At 66.4% G+C, this 16,600-nt stretch overlaps 2 protein-coding genes across 3 annotated transcripts; both read left to right on the top strand.

Moving 5' to 3' along the window:
• The first annotated feature begins 1,690 nt into the window (after window positions 1-1,690).
• PIP4K2C (phosphatidylinositol-5-phosphate 4-kinase type 2 gamma) lies at window positions 1,691-5,374 on the top strand. Of its 2 annotated transcripts, none has more exons than XM_082299176.1 (10): window positions 1,691-1,879; window positions 2,292-2,389; window positions 2,482-2,578; window positions 2,663-2,803; window positions 2,892-3,026; window positions 3,122-3,160; window positions 3,412-3,525; window positions 3,820-4,066; window positions 4,169-4,272; window positions 4,719-5,374. In XM_082299176.1, the coding sequence occupies exons 1-10, from the start codon at window positions 1,706-1,708 to the stop codon at window positions 4,797-4,799; spliced, it is 1,230 nt and encodes a 409-aa protein (XP_082155302.1). In that variant the 5' UTR covers window positions 1,691-1,705; the 3' UTR covers window positions 4,800-5,374. The 2 variants fall into 2 exon arrangements, with proteins under 2 accessions (XP_082155302.1, XP_082155301.1); XM_082299175.1 differs by having other exon boundaries at window positions 2,880-3,026.
• Window positions 5,375-5,621: 247 nt separating this feature from the next.
• DTX3 (deltex E3 ubiquitin ligase 3) lies at window positions 5,622-12,363 on the top strand. Its single transcript, XM_082299179.1, has 5 exons — window positions 5,622-5,708; window positions 6,629-6,692; window positions 9,158-9,810; window positions 11,332-11,549; window positions 11,899-12,363. The coding sequence occupies exons 2-5, from the start codon at window positions 6,680-6,682 to the stop codon at window positions 11,972-11,974; spliced, it is 960 nt and encodes a 319-aa protein (XP_082155305.1). The 5' UTR covers window positions 5,622-5,708; window positions 6,629-6,679; the 3' UTR covers window positions 11,975-12,363.
• The last annotated feature ends 4,237 nt before the right edge of the window (window positions 12,364-16,600 follow it).

The following is a 16,600-nucleotide window of genomic DNA, read 5'->3' as shown; positions in this document are numbered from 1 at the left end:
GCCTTTCCCCGAGCGCTGCCCTGCCCAGTGTCCTGCCCAGGCCGGGCTCAGCCCGCTGCAGGTCCAGGGGGGACGTTCTGGTGTCCCTCCTTCCCTCACCCGCCAGGGAAAACCCCAACATTTTGGGGTCACTTGGCCCAAGTGGCGCTGTCCCCACCAGCCCTGGCCAGTGACAAAGGGCGGGTCCAGCGGCCCCTCCTCAGGTCCCAGGTGTGGCAGAAGTTCTCTCTCACACTCGGGAGCCTCCTGGACTGGGTTAACGTCCGGGTGACGTCCGGGTGACATTTGGGTGACGTCCGGGTGACGTCCAGGTGACATTTGGGTGACGTCCGGGTGACGTCCGGCCAGGGGAGGCTGCCCAGGTGCCCGAGGGCCGATGGCCGCGGGAGCTCTGCGGGACAGTTCAGCCGCCCCTCACCCCTCAGCCTGGCTGGGGGTCTGGAACTGACCCCCCGTGACACCCGGCCTGCTGACCCCGCCCTGACCTCCACCCGCAGGCACTCGGCCGTATCACCTTTGTCATCGCCATCATCGTCACCATCATCGTCACCTTCATCATCATCATCATCATCATCTTCATCCTCATCACCTTCATCTTCGTCATCGTCGTCATCGTCACCTTCATCATTGTCATCTTCATCATCGTTATCTTCACCAGCATCACCTTTATCAGCATCACCTTCATCACCGTGACCTTCAATGCCACCTTCATCCTCATCACCTTCATCAGTGGCACCTTCACTGTCACCATCATCATCATCGTCATCATCCTCACCTCCGTTGTCACCACGATTGTCACCTTCATCACCGTGACCTTCCCTGGCACCTTCATCATCATCGTCATTCTCCTCATGGCCAGGGTCAGCACAATCAAACCCAAACGTCCCCGACGTTCAGAGCTGCCCCAGCACCGCTCCTGCTCCACCTGTCCCGTCTGAAGGGCCTGGAGACCCCCAGGGAACACCTGGAGCCATTCAGGGCACACCTGGAGACCCCCATGGCACACCTGGAGCCATTCTGGGCACACCTGGAGCCACTAGGGCACAACTGGAGCCACCCAGGGCACACCTGGAGCCATTCTGGGCACACCTGGAGCCGTTCAGGGCACAACTGGAGCCACCCAGGGCACACCTGGAGCCACCCAGGGCACACCTGGAGCCATTCTGGGCACACCTGGAGCCCCCCATGGCAGCACTCCAGAGCTGTGGGGTCACACCTGTCCCCTGCAGGGATCACAAACGCCCTCTATGGGGAGGACACGTGTCCTGTCAGTGTCACACGTGTCCCCTGTCAGTGTCACACGTGTCCCCTGTTGGTGTCACACGTGTCTTGTCGGTGTCACATGTCCCCTGTCAGTGTCACACGTGTCCCCTGTCGGTGTCACACGTGTCCTGTCGGTGTCACGTGTCCCCTGTCAGTGTCCCACGTGTCCTGCAGGTGTCACACTGTCACGTGTCCCGGTGGGCTCCCACACGTGTCCCTGTCACGTGTCCCTGTCACGTGTCCCCCGCGCGGCTCGGGCGCCCCCTGCCGGTTTCCCACGCCCCTGCACGTGCCGCACGCGCCGCCCACAGCCTCTGGCGCCCCCTACCGGCCGCGCGGCACGCCCGGGGCCAGCCCCGCCCAACTCCTGGCGCCGCTTCCGGCTTCCGGTGCGGGCCGGGGCCGGGCGGAAGCGGCGGCGGCGGCGGCGGAAGCGGCGGCCATGGCGGCGGCGGCGGCGGCGGCGGCGGGTCCCTGTCCCGGCCCCGGCCCCGGCCCCGGCCCCGGCGCCGCCCGCACGAAGAAGAAGCAGAAGCGCTTCGTGCCGCAGCGCGTGAAGCTGCCGCGGGCCGCGGACCCGCTGCTGGCGGTGCTGGGCTGGGGGGTCACGCACCAGGTCAAGACCCGGCACCGGGACCCCCGCGGGACCCCCGCTCCCCCCGCAGTACCCTCCCCCCTCCCTCCGGCACCCCTGTGTCCCCTCCCTTGGCCGCAGGATCCCCGGTCCTTAACCGCGGTCCCGGTCCCCCCAGCGAGACCCCCGTTCCCACCCGGGACCTCCGTGCCCCTCCCTCCGGGACCCCCGCGTGTTTTCCCCGCATCTCCCCACCTCGGGATCACCGTGTCCCTTCCCTGGGACCCTCATTTCCCCCGGAGCCCTCACGTCGCCCCCTGCCCGCTGTCCCATGTCCGCCATCCCCCGGGATCCCCGTCACCCCCTCTCGCCCCTCTTGGGGGACCCCCGGCGGCTTGGGGGTTGTTGTGGGGGTGGTTCCTGGGGGTCCCAACGCGTCCGTCCCCCGCCCCAGATCAACGAGCTGAGCCAGGTGCCGCTGCCCGTGATGTTGCTGCCCGACGACTTCAAAGCCAGCTCCAAAATCAAGGTCAACAACCACCTGTTCAACAGGTGAGCGGCGCCGGGGGGCCTGGGGGGTGTCCCGCAGCGGGGGACACCCCTAAAACCTCACGTTATGCCACGAACCCCCCCCCAAAACTCAGGGAGAACCTGCCCAGCCACTTCAAGTTCAAGGAATACTGTCCCCAGGTGTTCCGCAACCTGCGCGAGCGCTTCGGCGTCGACGACCAGGACTACCAGGTGGGTGGGGGGGACGCTTTGGGGGGGACCCCCGGGCTCTCCCCGCACTCGTGGCCACCCGACCCCTCCCCGTGTGTCCCCCAGGTGTCCCTGACGCGGAGCCCCCCACGCTGGGCGGGCAGCGGCCACCGCCTGCTGCTCTCGGCCGACCGGACGCTGGTGCTGAAGGAGCTCTCGAGCGAGGACGTGGCCGATGTCCACGGGCTGCTGTCCCACTACCACCAGGTACGGGGGGCCTGTGGGGTGCGGGGGGCGGTCCCCGAGTGCGGGTGTGTCACCCTCGTCCCCCCCACTCCCCCAGTACGTGGTGCAGTGCCACGGGCAGACGCTGCTGCCGCGGTTCCTGGGCATGTACCGGGTGAGCGTGGACAGCGAGGACACCTACCTGCTGGTCATGAGGAACCTGTTCAGCCACCGCCTGCCCGTGCACAGGAAGTACGACCTGAAGGTATCGGGGTGTCCCCTGAGCTCCCCTGACTCCCGTTACGGGGCCAGCCTCCCCCAAAAACCCTCCCGTCACCTCTGTGCCCTGCTCCTCCCCAGGGCTCCCTCGTGGACCGAGAGGCCAGTGACAAGGAGAAGGTACCGCAGGACGGTGCTGTGACCCTCCCAGATTTAGGGGGGGGGTCTCCAGGCCTCATGTTCCCTCTCCCCCAATAATAACAGTTCATTACTTGCTCCCCTCCCCCAGCAGGGCTCACTCCCCTGACGAGGGGGGGATCCAGCCTGGGGACCCCCACGGGCAGAGCCGCTGCCTGGGGGGGTCCTGCAGCCCCGGGGTGCCCCTCCAGCTCAGGGCTTTTGGGGGGGCCGCCCCTCCTGTCCCTCCACAGGGCAAGGAGCTGCCCACGCTGAAGGATGTGGATTTCCTCAACAAGAACGAGAAGGTGTTCGTGGAGGAGGAGCAGCAGCGCGAGTTCATGGACAAGCTCAAGCGGGACGTGGAGGTGGGAACTGGGGGGGCTTGCACCCCTGGGGGGCCGCGGGAGTGGCCCCCACCCCAAATGAACCTAGGTTGGCCTCCCAGTGCCCAGGCTCTGAGGTTCGGGGGGCCATGGAAGCGTCCCCCACCCCTAATGACCCCTTGCTTGTCCCCCCAGTGCTGAGGGGTTTTTGGGGATTGTGCCCAGTACGTGATGGTTGTGGGGATCCCCTTCTCAGTGTTCAGGCTCTGGGGGCTTTGGGGGGCAGCCCTCAAGGGTTTTGGCATTCCCCCCCCAACTCCCGCTGTTGCCCCTCAGTTCCTGGTGCAGCAGAAGCTGATGGACTACAGCCTGCTCCTGGGCATCCACGAGGTGGACCGGGGCGAGCAGGAGGAGGAGGAGGAGCTGGAGGAAGAGGAGCCTGGAGGAGGCGATGAGGGGGGGCTGGGGGGCCCCTATGGCACCTCCCCGGAGGGCCTGGGGGGGCTCCTCAACTCCTACCGGCCCCTGGGGCCCGGAGAGTTCGACCCCTGCGTGGACGTGTACGCCTTGCGCGGGGCCGAGGGTGAGCGGGGAGGGGGGCTTGGGGTGAGGGGGGGGTGTGGGGTGGGGTTTGGGGGTGCAGGAAGCGCTGACCCCCCCCTCCCCCCCTCGCTGTGCCCCCCAGGAGCCCCCCGGCGCGAGGTTTATTTCATGGGGCTCATCGATGTTCTCACCCAGTACGACGCCCGCAAGAAGGCAGCGCACGCGGCCAAGACCGTCAAACACGGGGTGAGGGGGGGCCCGAGCCGGGGGGAGCACCCCCGAACTGGGGGGATCACCTCCGAGCCGGTGAATTGGGGGGTGCCGGGGCTTCCCCTTGGTCTTTTGGGGAGTGGGGTTCTTGGTGTGCTGAGGGGAGGGAGAGGGAAGGCCTAGGGGGGCCTGGAGTGGGGGGGCGACCCTTCAGGGGAGGCTTTGAGGGGGGGTTAAGGCCCTGGCAGGGTCTGGGGGGGCAGGAGGGGGTGGGGGGTGGTGGGTGAAGCTGTAGGGGGTGCCTGGGCAGGTGTTGCTCGCTGTGGGCGGGTTTTGGGGAGGGGTCAGTTCCCAGGGGTGTTGTGGGGGGCTCATTTTGGGGTGGGGGGTGTCAGGAGGGGCTGGGGGGGGTCGGTTCCCAGGGTATCTGGGGCAGGGGGCTGCTCCTGGGGTGCGTGTGGGGTCTGAGCCGGTGTCCCCAGGCCGGAGCCGAGATCTCCACGGTGCACCCCGAGCAATACGCCAAGCGCTTCCTCGACTTCATCACCAACATCTTCGCCTGAGGGGGGGCCCCGGCCCCTCCCCGCGGGACCAAAACCCCCCCAGGGTGCGCTGCCCCACCCCCATGCTCAGTGCCCCCACAGCAGCCCCCCCCCCCCAGTGGGGTTTCACTACTCAAGTGCCTTAACTTTATGTAAGGGGGGGCCTGGGGGGCTCCAGCCCTGGCATGGGGGGGTCTGGAGTGCCCCCCCTCCCCCCCCCACAAGGGGCTCTGGGACCCTACTGCCCCCCCCCAAAGCTGGGAGGGGGGGGGGTCAAACACTACTTGCCCCAGGGAAGGGGGCCCCCACCCCTCTTCCGAATGAGGCTGGGGGGGAACACACCCTGCCCCCCTCCCTGTGGGACCTGGGGGGGCTCCAGAGCTCCCCCCCTTTACTGCAGCTCCCGGGGGTCAGGGGAGGACCCCGGCCTGGTGTGACCCTGGGGGGGCGGGGCCCTGCTGGGCTGACACCCCTGTCCCCCATTTGCAGGAGTGTCGTGTGTCGTCCCCCCCCCCTCCATGACCAGCGGTGCCCCCCTGCATGGGTGGGGCTCCTTCCCCCGCTCCGTACCCCGAGAAATAAATTATTGAACCGGCCCTGAGTCTGCCGCCTTCCCTGGGCTCCTCGGACCCCTCTGCGCCCCCCGCGGGCACCCCCATTCCCAGGGACCCCCTCCCCAAATTCCCGGCTCCAGGCCCCGCCCCCTGCCGGCTCCGCTTCCGCCGCCGCTGTGGCCCCGCCCCCGCCCCGCCCCCCGGCGCCGTTGCCATGGCGACGTCCTCCCGCCCGGCCCCGCGCGCCGTTGCCATGGCCCCGCCCCTCCCCCCCGTTGCCATGGCGGCCCCGCCCCGCGCGGTCACGTGACGCGGCCCCGCGCAGGGCGCCCCCCGCCGCCGGACGCGCCCGCCATGCTGCGCCCGCCCGGGCCCGGTGGGTGCGGGACCCCCGATACCCCCCGGGACCCCCCGGCACCGCCCCGGCCTCCCCGCCGCGCTCCCCGCCCCGGCCTGACCCCCCCCCCCCCCGGCAGCCCGCTCTGTCCGCGCCCCCCGCCCCGGGCCTGGTGCTGCCTCCACCGCAGCGCCCCCCTGGGCCCCTCCCCGGGCCTGTCCGTTCCCCCCCCGAGCCTCAGCGGGACCCCCCGAACCCCCCCCGGGCTTTATCGGGACCCCCCGATCCCCCCTCGGCTCTCATCGGGACCCCCCGGGCCCCTCCCCAGGCCTGTTCCGTCCCCTCCCCGGGCCTCAGCGGGACCCCTCACGCCCCCCGGGCCTGTCCTGTCACCGGCCGGGCCTGTCCCCCCGCCCGGGCCTCATCCGGACCCCCCCGGGGCTGTCCTGCCCTCCCCGGGCCTCATCGAGACCCCCCAGCTCCCCCGGGCGGGTTCAGCCCCCCCATTCCGGGCCGCATCCCCCATCCCCCACCCTGATCCCCCCCCCCGCGTGGAGCCCCTCGCGAATCTCGGGGGTGGGGGACCCCCGGGGGGGGGGGGGGCAGCACGTCCAGCCCCCCCCGGCCAGGGGACTCCCCCACACCGAGGGCACCGAGGGTGGGCAAACAGCCCTCGACGCCCAATGCGGGGGTGCTGAACGGGTTTTGGGGGGCCGGGGGGGCTGGAGACCCCCAGACGCTGGTGACACCCCCCCCCCCCCCCAAAACGCTGGCGGGGGTGCTGGGGCTGCGGGTGCTGTGGGGTCCCCTGGGGACACGGAGGGGGTGACGCTGCTGTTGTTATTGTAGGGTCACCTGGGCGGGGGGGCATCGGGGGGGCTGACGAGCCCCCAGATTGGGTCTGGGGGGTGGTGGGGACCATCTGTGACCCCCCCCCTTGTCCCCCCGTGTCCCCCCAGTCCCGGGCTCGTGGCTCTGCTGACCCACCGGCGCCTCCGCTCGTGTCCCCCATGGGCTCACCAGGTGGGTGCGGGGGACACCCCGCTCTGGGGACCCCCCCCGGCCGTGTGCGCCCCACTCGGGCACCCCCCTGGCTCTGGGGACGCCCCCGGCTCTGGAGACCCCCTTGGGACCCTCCCCCTGGGCTGTGGGAGCCTCCTCGCGCACCCCCCACCGTGAGACCCCCTCCGAACACCTCTCCCGGGCACCCCCTGAATCTGTGGGACCCCCACCGGCCATGGAGCCTCCTCGGGCTCTGGGGACCATCCTCGGGCACCCCCGGGCTGTGGGGACCCCGCTGGATGGGGAGGGAGGTGCTGGGGAGGCCCCAAACCTTGCCTCGACTCCCCCAGAGGTTTTGGGGGGGGGGGGGGCAGCTTTGGGGGGTTTGGGGGCAGATTTGGGGGACGGGGGCATCTTTAACCCTTGAGGTGGCACCTTGGGTGGGTAAATGCCCCCTCATGGGGGCAGGGGGACACTGTGGCCCCCTCAGGGACCCCCTGGGTGCCGTGTCTGGGCTCTGGGCGTTCTGGGGGGGTCCCTTAAATACCCAAACTCTGAGGGTTTTGAGGGGGTCATGTTCAGACTTGGATGGTTTTTGGGGGCACCCCACAGCCCCCAAGCTCTGGGGTCTTGGAGGCTCCATGCCCAGTGCCAGAGGATTTTGGGGATCCATGCCCAGGCTCTGAGAGGTTTTGGGGCTCCATGTCCAGTCTCAGAGGGATTTGGGGGTCCATGCCCAGTCTCAGGCTTCTAAAATCCCATGCCCAGATTTTGGGGTTCCAGGGCTCCTATGGCCAGCCTTTGATGGTTTTGGGGTGTCCCCACCCATGTTCTTTGTCCTGTCAAGGATGTCAGGGTGTGTGGGGGCCACCAGGTGATGGGGTCTGGTCCATGGGGATTTCGGGGGTCCCTGACAGTTTTGGGGTCCCCCAGTGTCATCCATGCTGTCAAGGATGTTGGGGTGCGGGGGGGCCACCAAGAGCCAGGTGATGGTTGATGGTGGGGTCCAGGCTTAGAAGATTTTGGGGGGTCCATCCCCAGCCCCTGGTGGTTTGGGGGGGGTCTGTGCCCGGGCTCCAAGCCCAGCCCGTGACGGTTTTGGGGTGTCCCCCCTCCCTGGTGTTATTTGTGCTGTTGGGGATGTTGGGCTGTGGGAGGATGGCACCAAAGGGATCCGGGTCTCTGGGGGTTTGGGGTTCTGTGCCCAGCCCCCGATGGTTTGGGGTGTCCCAGGTGTTCCCAGTCTCTGGGGGGTTGGGGTACCTGTGCCCAGCCTGACAGTTTTGGGGTGTCCCCTGCAGTGTTGTTCACGCTGTGGAGGGTGTTGGGGTGTGGGGGCCCCACCAGGAGTCGGGTGACGGTGCCAGTGGGGTCCAGTCTCTGGCCATGTGGGGGTCTGTGCCAGGCCCTGATGTTTCAGGGTGTCCATGGGTGCTTTGGGGTCCGTGCCCAATCTCTGGGTGTTTCAGAGTGTCCATGCCCAGTCCCTGGCTGTTTTGGGGTGTCCATGGGTGTTTTGGGGTGTTTGTGCCCAGCCCCTGGGTGTTTTAGGGTATCCATGGGTGTTTTGGGGCCCATGCCCAATCTCTGGGTGTTTTAGGGTGTCCATGGGTGTTTTGGGGCCTGTGCCCAATCTCTGGGTGTTTTAGGGTGTCCATGGGTGTTTTGGGGCCTGTGCCCAATCTCTGGGTGTTCTAGGGTATCCATGGGTGTTTTGGGGTGTTTGTGCCCAGCCCCTGGGTGTTTTAGGGTGTCCATGGGTGTTTTGGGGCCCATGCCCAATCTCTGGGTGTTTTAGGGTGTCCATGGGTGTTTTGGGGCCTGTGCCCAATCTCTGGGTGTTTTAGGGTGTCCATGGGTGTTTTGGGGCCTGTGCCCAATCTCTGGGTGTTCTAGGGTATCCATGGGTGTTTTGGGGTGTTTGTGCCCAGCCCCTGGGTGTTTTAGGGTGTCCATGGGTGTTTTGGGGCCCATGCCCAATCTCTGGGTGTTTTAGGGTGTCCATGGGTGTTTTGGGGCCTGTGCCCAATCTCTGGGTGTTTTAGAGTGTCCATGCGTGTTTTGGGGTGTTTGTGCCCAGCCCCTGGGTGTTTTAGGGTGTCCATGGGTGTTTTGGGGTGTTTGTGCCCAGCCCCTGGGTGTTTTAGGGTGTCCATGGGTGTTTTGGGGCCCATGCCCAATCTCTGGGTGTTTTAGAGTGTCCATGGGTGTTTTCGGGTCCGTGCCCCATCTTTGGGTGTTTTAGGGTGTCCATGGGTGTTTCGGGGTCCATGCCCAATCTCTGGGTGTTTTAGGGTATCCATGGGTGTTTTGGGGTGTTTGTGCCCAGCCCCTGGGTGTTTTAGGGTGTCCATGGGTGTTTTGGGGCCTATGCCCAATCTCTGGGTGTTTTAGGGTGTCCCTGGGTGTTTCGGGGTGTCCATGTCCACTCCCTGGCTGTTCAGCCATCCTTCCCCAGCCCCTGACGCTCCGGGCTGTCCCCGCAGTGTCCTTCGTGCTGTCGAGGATGTCGGGGTGCGGGGGCCCCGCCAAGAGCCGGGTGACGGTGCCGAAGCGCGTGTGGGAGTTCGTGACGCGGGAGCGCGCGGCGCGCCTGGCGCTGCTGGCGCAGGAGGCGCGGGTGCGGATCCTGGTGGACGGCGAGACCCCCGAGCTGTACGTGCTGCAGCTCTGCGCCACCCCCCCGGGCCCCCCCGGCGGCGCGGGGCTCTGCCCGGCCCGCAAGGCGCTCAAGGCGCTGCTCAAGGAGACGGAGAAGGAGCTGAAGAAGCGCAGCCAGCGGCACGGGGAGGTGTTGGGGGCCCGGCCGGAGCCCCCCGCGGGTGCCGCCGGTGCCCCCGGCGCGGGCTCGGCGCGGGACGAGGAGCCGGAGCGGCAGTGCCCGATCTGCCTGGGCGAGATGCGCGGCCCGCGCACGCTGGAGCGCTGCCGGCACTCGTTCTGCGGCGAGTGCATCGCGCGGGCGCTGCAGGTGCGCTCCGCCTGCCCCGTCTGCGGCCGCTTCTACGGGCAGCTGGTGGGCAACCAGCCCCCCGACGGCCGCATGCTGGTCACCCGCGACGCCGCGCTGCCCCTGCCCGGCTACGAGGCCTTCGGCACCATCATCATCCAGTACGTCTTCCCGCCCGGCGTGCAGGGGGTGAGTGCGGCCGCGGGGCGGGTCTCAAATCCTGCTCGGCGATCCCAAATCCTGGCGGATGGCTCTGGCCCAGCCCTGTGCCCGCAGCGTACCCCAAATGGCCCGGGTTCAGCTCTGTGCCCCTAAATCCTGCTGAGTGTTCTCAGCACTCCTGAAGTGCCCCAAAACCATGATGGGTGCCCCGACCTGGTGCTGTGTCCCCAACACCTCTGGGTGCCTTCAAGTCCTGATGAGGGCACCCGGCCACAGTCTGTGGCCCTGGCACCCTTGGGTGTCCCCAGATCTTGTTGGGTGGCCCTAGCACAGTCCTGTGTCCCCAACACCCTCAGGTCCTGCTGGATGGCCCTGGGTGTCCCCAGATACCCCTGACCCAGCTCGGTGCCCCCAATGCCCCCGGGTGCCCCCAGATCCTAAGGAGTGCATGCAGCACCCCTGGGTGCCCCAAAACTGTGATGGGTACCCCAACCCAGTCCTGTGCCCCAAACCCCCGTGGGTGCCCCCGAATGCCCCTGGATGCCCCCAAATGCTCCTGAGCCAGCCCTGTGCCCCTGGCACTCCTGAGTGGCCTCAAAGACTCTACAGGGACCCCCTGACCTGGTCCTGTGCCCCCAACGGCCCTGGGTACCCCCAAACCCTGCTGCTGGGTGTACCCAGCGTCCCTGGGCTATCCACACATCCTGACAGGTGTCCTTGGGAGTTCCCAAATCTTTATGGGTGTTGCTGGCACCCCTGGTGCCCTCAAATGCCCCTGATGCAGCCCTGTGTCCCTAACACCCCTGTGCTCCCGACACCCCTGGGTGCCCCAAACCCTGCTGGGTGCCCCCATCCTGTGCCCCCAGCCCTGATCCCCATCCCCCTCATCCCTCCTGTCCCCCCCCATCCTTTTGTCCCCCACCCTGACCAGTGCCCGCCACCCCCCGGGCAGGTGAAGCACCCCCCAGCCCTGTCCCTTGTCCCCACCCTTACCTTGTGTGTGTCCCCTCCGTCCCCTGTGCAGGTGGAGCACCTGAATCTGGGGTGCGGTACCCGGGCACCACACGGGCAGTGGCACCTGTCCCCTGTGCCCCCGGTCACTTCCCTCCCACCCTGGCCCCTGTCCCCACCCCGGGGGGATACCCGAGGGTGCAGTGCCTGGGCACCCCCACCCTTACCTGTACCCCCATCCCCTGCACGGGCAGAGCACCCCACCTGGGGATGTGGTACGTGGGTGCCACACGGGCAGTGCCCCTGTCCCCTGTGCCCCCTGTCCCTCCCCCCCCTTACCTGTGCCCCCTGTACAGGTGGCACCCCTGAACCCGGGGGTGCAGTACCCCAGAACAGACGCTGGCATCTGTCCCCCTGTGCCCCTCGTCGCTCCCCCCTCACCTGTAACCCCACGGGAGGAGCACCCGAACCCGGGGATGCCGTACCTGGGCACCACATGGGCACTGACTCCTGTCCCTGTGCCCCCACGGGTGGAGCACCTGAACCCGGGGATGCCATACCTGTACCCCCCTCACCTGTGCCCCGTGCCCCGTGCAGGTGGAGCACCCGAACCCGGGGGTGCGGTACCCTGGCACCACGCGGGTGGCATACCTGCCCGACTGCCCCGAGGGGAACAAGGTGCTGGGGCTGTTCCGCAAGGCCTTCGCCCAGCGCCTCACCTTCACCGTGGGCACCTCGCTGACCACCGGCCGTGCCAACGTCATCACCTGGAACGACATCCACCACAAGACCAACTGCACCGGCGGGCCCCAGCTGTGCGGGGGGCACTGGGGGGGCTGGGGGGCACCTGGGGGGTTCCTGGGAACACCTGGGGGGCATCTGAGGGGTCGGGGAGCAACGTCCAGCACAGACTGCCTGCACCCAGCTGTGCGAGGGGGGCACCTGGGGGGGCTGATGGGCACCTGGGGACATGGGAGGGCACCCGAGGGGTGGGGGAACAACGTCCACCACAAGACCAATGGTGCCAGTGGGCATCGGGTGTGCGGGGGGGGGGGGACTGGGGGCACTGGGGGGGCAGCTGGGGTGTGGGGGGGAAGGGAGGGTGGCTGAGGGGAGAGCACCCGGGGGGGGCACGGCCTGACTGACTCCCCCCTCTGCCCCCAGGTTCGGGTACCCCGACCCCACGTACCTCGCCCGGGTGCAGGAGGAGCTGCGGGCCAAGGGCATCACCGAGGACTGAGTGGGGGGGCAGGGACCCCTCCCGGGCAGGGGGATCCCCCCACGCACCGGGACCCCCCCAGGATCCCCCCGGACCCTCCCTGGGCAGCGGGACCTCCCCAGACAGCAGGAACCCCCCGGGCAGGGGGATCCCCCCATTCAACGGGACCCCCGGGGCAGGAGGACCACCCCCCTGGGCAGAGGGACCCCCCCAGGCAACGGGACCCCCCATGCGGGGGGATCCCCCCATACAACAGGACCACCCCTGAGCAGGGGGAGCCCCCCGGCCCCCCTGGCTGGTGGGGGGGGGGCACAAGGAGGGGGCCAGGCCCCCCCGGGGGGGCCGGTGCCGCAGAGCCCCCCCAGCACGGACAGACGGACCCCTGTACATAGCCCTGACCCCCAGGACGGACGGGGGGATCCCTGCCCCCTGCCCCCCCAGCCCCGGGGGGGTCTCACCCTCGGGGGGCATTATTTATTTTTTATTTCCCCCCCAGGTCTGTAACTTTGATCCAATAAAAATATGCAATGGATTGAGGGGTGCGGGGGGGCTGGGGAGCGTGGGGGTACATGGGGGGTGGGGGACAGGGCTGGGGATGCTGCCGTGGGATTTTGGGATGGGACGTGGAGATTGGGATGCTGGGATGAGGGCATTGGGATGGGGACATCAGGACATTGGGATGGACGTGGGGACATTGGAATGGGGCACCAGGATGAAAACATTGGGATGGGGACATGGGCATGGGACAGCATGATGGGACACTGGCCTGGGGCTGTGTGCATGGGACACTGGGATGGGACACTGGGATGGGAAACCAGGATGGAAACACTGGGGTGGGACACTGAACTGGGACATGGGGATTTCGGGATGTGGGCACTGGGCTGGGCCCTGAGGTCAGGGGGATACTGGGGTGGGACAACACAGAGTCATGGGATGGACTGGGTTAGGAGGACCCTAAAGCCATCTGGTTGCACCCCTGCCATGGCAGGGACAGCTCCCGCTGCCCCAGGCTGCTCCAAGCCCCAATGTCCAGCCTGGCCTTGGGCACTGCCAGGGATCCAGGGGCAGCCCCAGCTGCTCTGGGAAATCCATTCCAGGGCCTCCCCACCCTCACAGGGAACAATTCCTTCCCAATATCCCATCCAGCCCTGCCCTCAGGAAGCCATTCCCTGTGTCCTGTCCCTCCATCCCTTGTCCCCAGTCCCTCCCCAGCTCTCCTGGAGCCCCTTTAGGCCCTGCAAGGGGCTCTGAGCTCTCCCCAGAGTGAGGTGAACACCTCCAGCTCTCCCAGCCTGGCTCCAGAGGGGCTCCAGCCCTGGAGCAGCTCCGGGGCCTCCTCTGGATCTCTGCAGCAGCTCCAGCTCCTCCCTGTGCTGGGCCCCAGGGCTGGGGCAGCTCTGCAGGTGGGGTCTCACCTGAGCACAGGGGCAGAGGGGCAGAACCCCCCCTCCCCCCTGCCCACGCTGGGGCTCAGCCCAGGCTCGGGGGTCTCTGGGCTGGGGCAGGCCCAGCTCTCAGCCCCGGCACCCCCAGCTCCTTCTCCCAGGGCTGCTCCATCTGCTCATCCCCCTGGATCCATCCCGGGGGCTGCCCCGGCCCAGGAGCAGCCCCTGCCCTCGGCCCTGTTAAACCTCGGCAGATCCCCACAGGGCCCTGCTCCAGTTTGTCCCGGTCCCTCGGGATGGCCCCGTCCTTCAGGGGTGTCCCTGACCCTCAGCTCGGTGTCACCTGCGCAGGTCCCTCTGATGAGGATTTTCAGTAACGCGGTCCCAGTGTGGAGCCCCAAGGGCACCACTGGTCACTGATGTCCATCGGGACTCTGAGCCACTGCCCATGACCCTCTGGTTGTGATTTTCCAGCCAGTTCTGGATGCACCGAACAGTCCAGCCGTGGAATCCGTGCCCCCAGCCTGGATGTGTGGAATCGTGCCAAAGGTTTCACAGGAATCCCGATAAATGAAATCCGTGTCCCTTCCCGTGTCCTGATGGGGTCACTCCCTCGGAGGCCACTGGGCAGGACTCGGCCTTGGTGAGGCCGAGCTGGGGTTCCCGAATCCCCTCCCTGTTCCCCCTGTGCCTCACAGAACCTTCCCAGGGGGATCCATCCCAGGCCCGGGGGGTGGCAGTGCCGTTCCCAGGATCCTCCTTTCCATCTTTCCAAAAATGGGGACAACGTTTCCCTTTTTCACTCAACTGAAACTTCACCTGCTGGCCAGGAGTCCCTGACTTCATCAGGGGATGGGGGGCTATAGGGGATATGAGGGCTACAGAGGGGGCTATGGGGGATGTGGGGGATATAGAGGATATGGATGGGGCTATAGGGGATATGGGGGGGGCTATAGAGGATATGGATGGGGCTATAGGGGATATGGGGGGGGCTATAGAGGATATGGATGGGGCTATAGGGGATATGGGGGGGCTATAGAGGATATGGATGGGGCTATAGGGGATGTGGGGGGGCTATAGAGGATATGGATGGGGCTATAGGGGATGTGGGGGGGCTATAGAGGATATTGGGGGGGCTATAGGGGATATGGGGGATATAGAGGATATGCAGGGGCTATAGGGGATGTGGGGGGCTACAGTGGATGGGGGGTCCAAGGCATTTCCCAGCCCCGCCCCGTTTCTGCAGAGCCCAGCGGGGAGCGCAGCTGGACCGGAGCTGGGCTGGGCTCGAGGCCGTGGGGAGGGGCCCGAAGCACCTGAGCCCTGCTACAGCCTCCAGTGGGTCCCCCCCTCCCTGAGACCCCCAAATTGGCCTGGGCACCCCCTCACCTGGCTCCTCCCAGGTGATCTTCCCACGGGGCCATGGATTGACCACTCCTGGTCTGGCCAGGACAGGGCTGGGCTTTGCAGCAGTCGGGAGGGGCTCGGCTGGGACCAGGGGTGGTTCTGTCCCACCTCAGCCACTGCTGGGGCCGGGGGAGGGGTTCTCTCCCAGGGAGTGAATGGCTCCTTCCATGGAGTGAATGGGATGAGGGAACCCTCTGGGGTTTGTTTATTGTTGGGGATGTTTGTCCGTGTGAATAATTTCTTTTCTCACACCTTCGGTTATTAATATTGGCGCTGTTCCTGTTCCGTCTCTTATCTCGTTGCTGTTTCCAGTAAATTGTTCTTATCTCCACCTGGGATCTTCACCTTTTGTGCCTCCCGTTGGGGGGGGGGGGAGCAGGGTCTGGTTTGGAGTCTCAGGGGCAGCACTAAACTGGAGACCACCATTCCTAAACCACAACAGCCTCAACTGGAGCCCAAAGGAGGGCACGAAGGGTTGAGACCCCCAGAGATCTGCCCAGAGCGGGTTGGAAACAACTCTGACCCACGATTTGTGTGTTGGTCCGGAGCCGCTGGGCTGTTTGTATTCGTGTGGGTGTGGTGTCCAGGCCTGGCCATGTTCCCAAATTCTCCTTGGTATCCTTTCCAGAGCAGGGAGAGGGATCAGGGCTGCTTTGTGGCCGTGCTGTGGGCACATCCAGGGCAGTGAGGGGCATTTGGGGTGCACGTTCAGCGCTGCTCCCCTGCTCCCCTACTCTGGGAATTCCTGAATAACCGAACCCATCCTGGAGGGAGAAACGGAAGGAGGATTCTCCCCAGCCTTTCAGCCCCTTTGCCTCCTTCAGGCCTGTTACAGCAGCTTCGGAGGATCCTGAATTCCCTTTGGGTGCTAAGGAAAGCCTGGTCCTGTTCCTGGTTCTGCCAGCTCTGCTCAGTGTGGTCCAGGAGGAGGAGGAGGTTTCCAGGGAGGCCTTTCAGAGATCTGCCCCGAGGGTGGAGAGTCATGGCAGTTTGGAAAGTGGGAGAAAATGGGCCAGGATCTGGGGAAATTCTCTGCTCCAAGGGTTTGGAAGTTCACCCCCGAAAAACCGCAGTGATAAAGTGATCAAATATGTGAAGGAAAAGTGTTTTGTCAGCAACCCAGTGCAGTGTGCTGGGCCCTGGTGGTGATGAGCCAGACACTGCTGGTCACTGGCCAGCACCCTCGGGGGAGGAGGAGGACGAGAGCAGAGCCAGAGGCAGCGTGGCCACTGCAAGTGCAGCTGGGCCAGAGGAACAGCCCGTGCCAGGAGCAGCCACCCCGACACAGAAGAAATCCAAGAGCAAACCAGTTCACTCAGTGAGGGATGAAGAGGAAGCGGGGCCCTCCCAACCTGAGGAAGAGGCAGAGGCAGCAAGAATCCCCCTGATGCCTGTTCCTGGGAGACCTGTGGGATACAGGAAAAGATTTCAGGCCCTGGTGGCCCAGCTGCTCCAGTGCTGGGAGATCGTGAGCGTGGAACTGGGTGGGAGTGAAGCCAAGCACCCGGGATCCCTGTCCTGGGATGTGGGCACTGATGAGGGGGTTGGGAAGAGGACAGAGACTCCCAGCCCCTGCAGGAGACTCCTGCTGAGCGTGAGGGAAAGGTGCTCCCTCAGGGATGATCCCAAGGTGCCTCCAGGCAGCTGGAACGCCATGGAGAAAGGTGTCCAGGACCTGAGGGAATTGTGCTGGAGGGAACCCACAGGGATTCCAAGAGCGAGCAGTCCCTGCAGGGCCAGGGCACACAATCCAGGTGGTGGGGGTTTGTTGGAGCATCGTCTGCCAGTGTTCTTGTACCATTGCATTTATTTTAATTTTCCTATTAAATTATAATTCTGACCTGCGATCTCCCAC

Source organism: Coloeus monedula, assembly GCF_965178545.1.
Source record: "Coloeus monedula genome assembly, chromosome: 30".
Taxonomy (NCBI): domain Eukaryota; kingdom Metazoa; phylum Chordata; class Aves; order Passeriformes; family Corvidae; genus Coloeus; species Coloeus monedula.
This window is presented reverse-complemented; position numbering and strand designations above follow the sequence as displayed.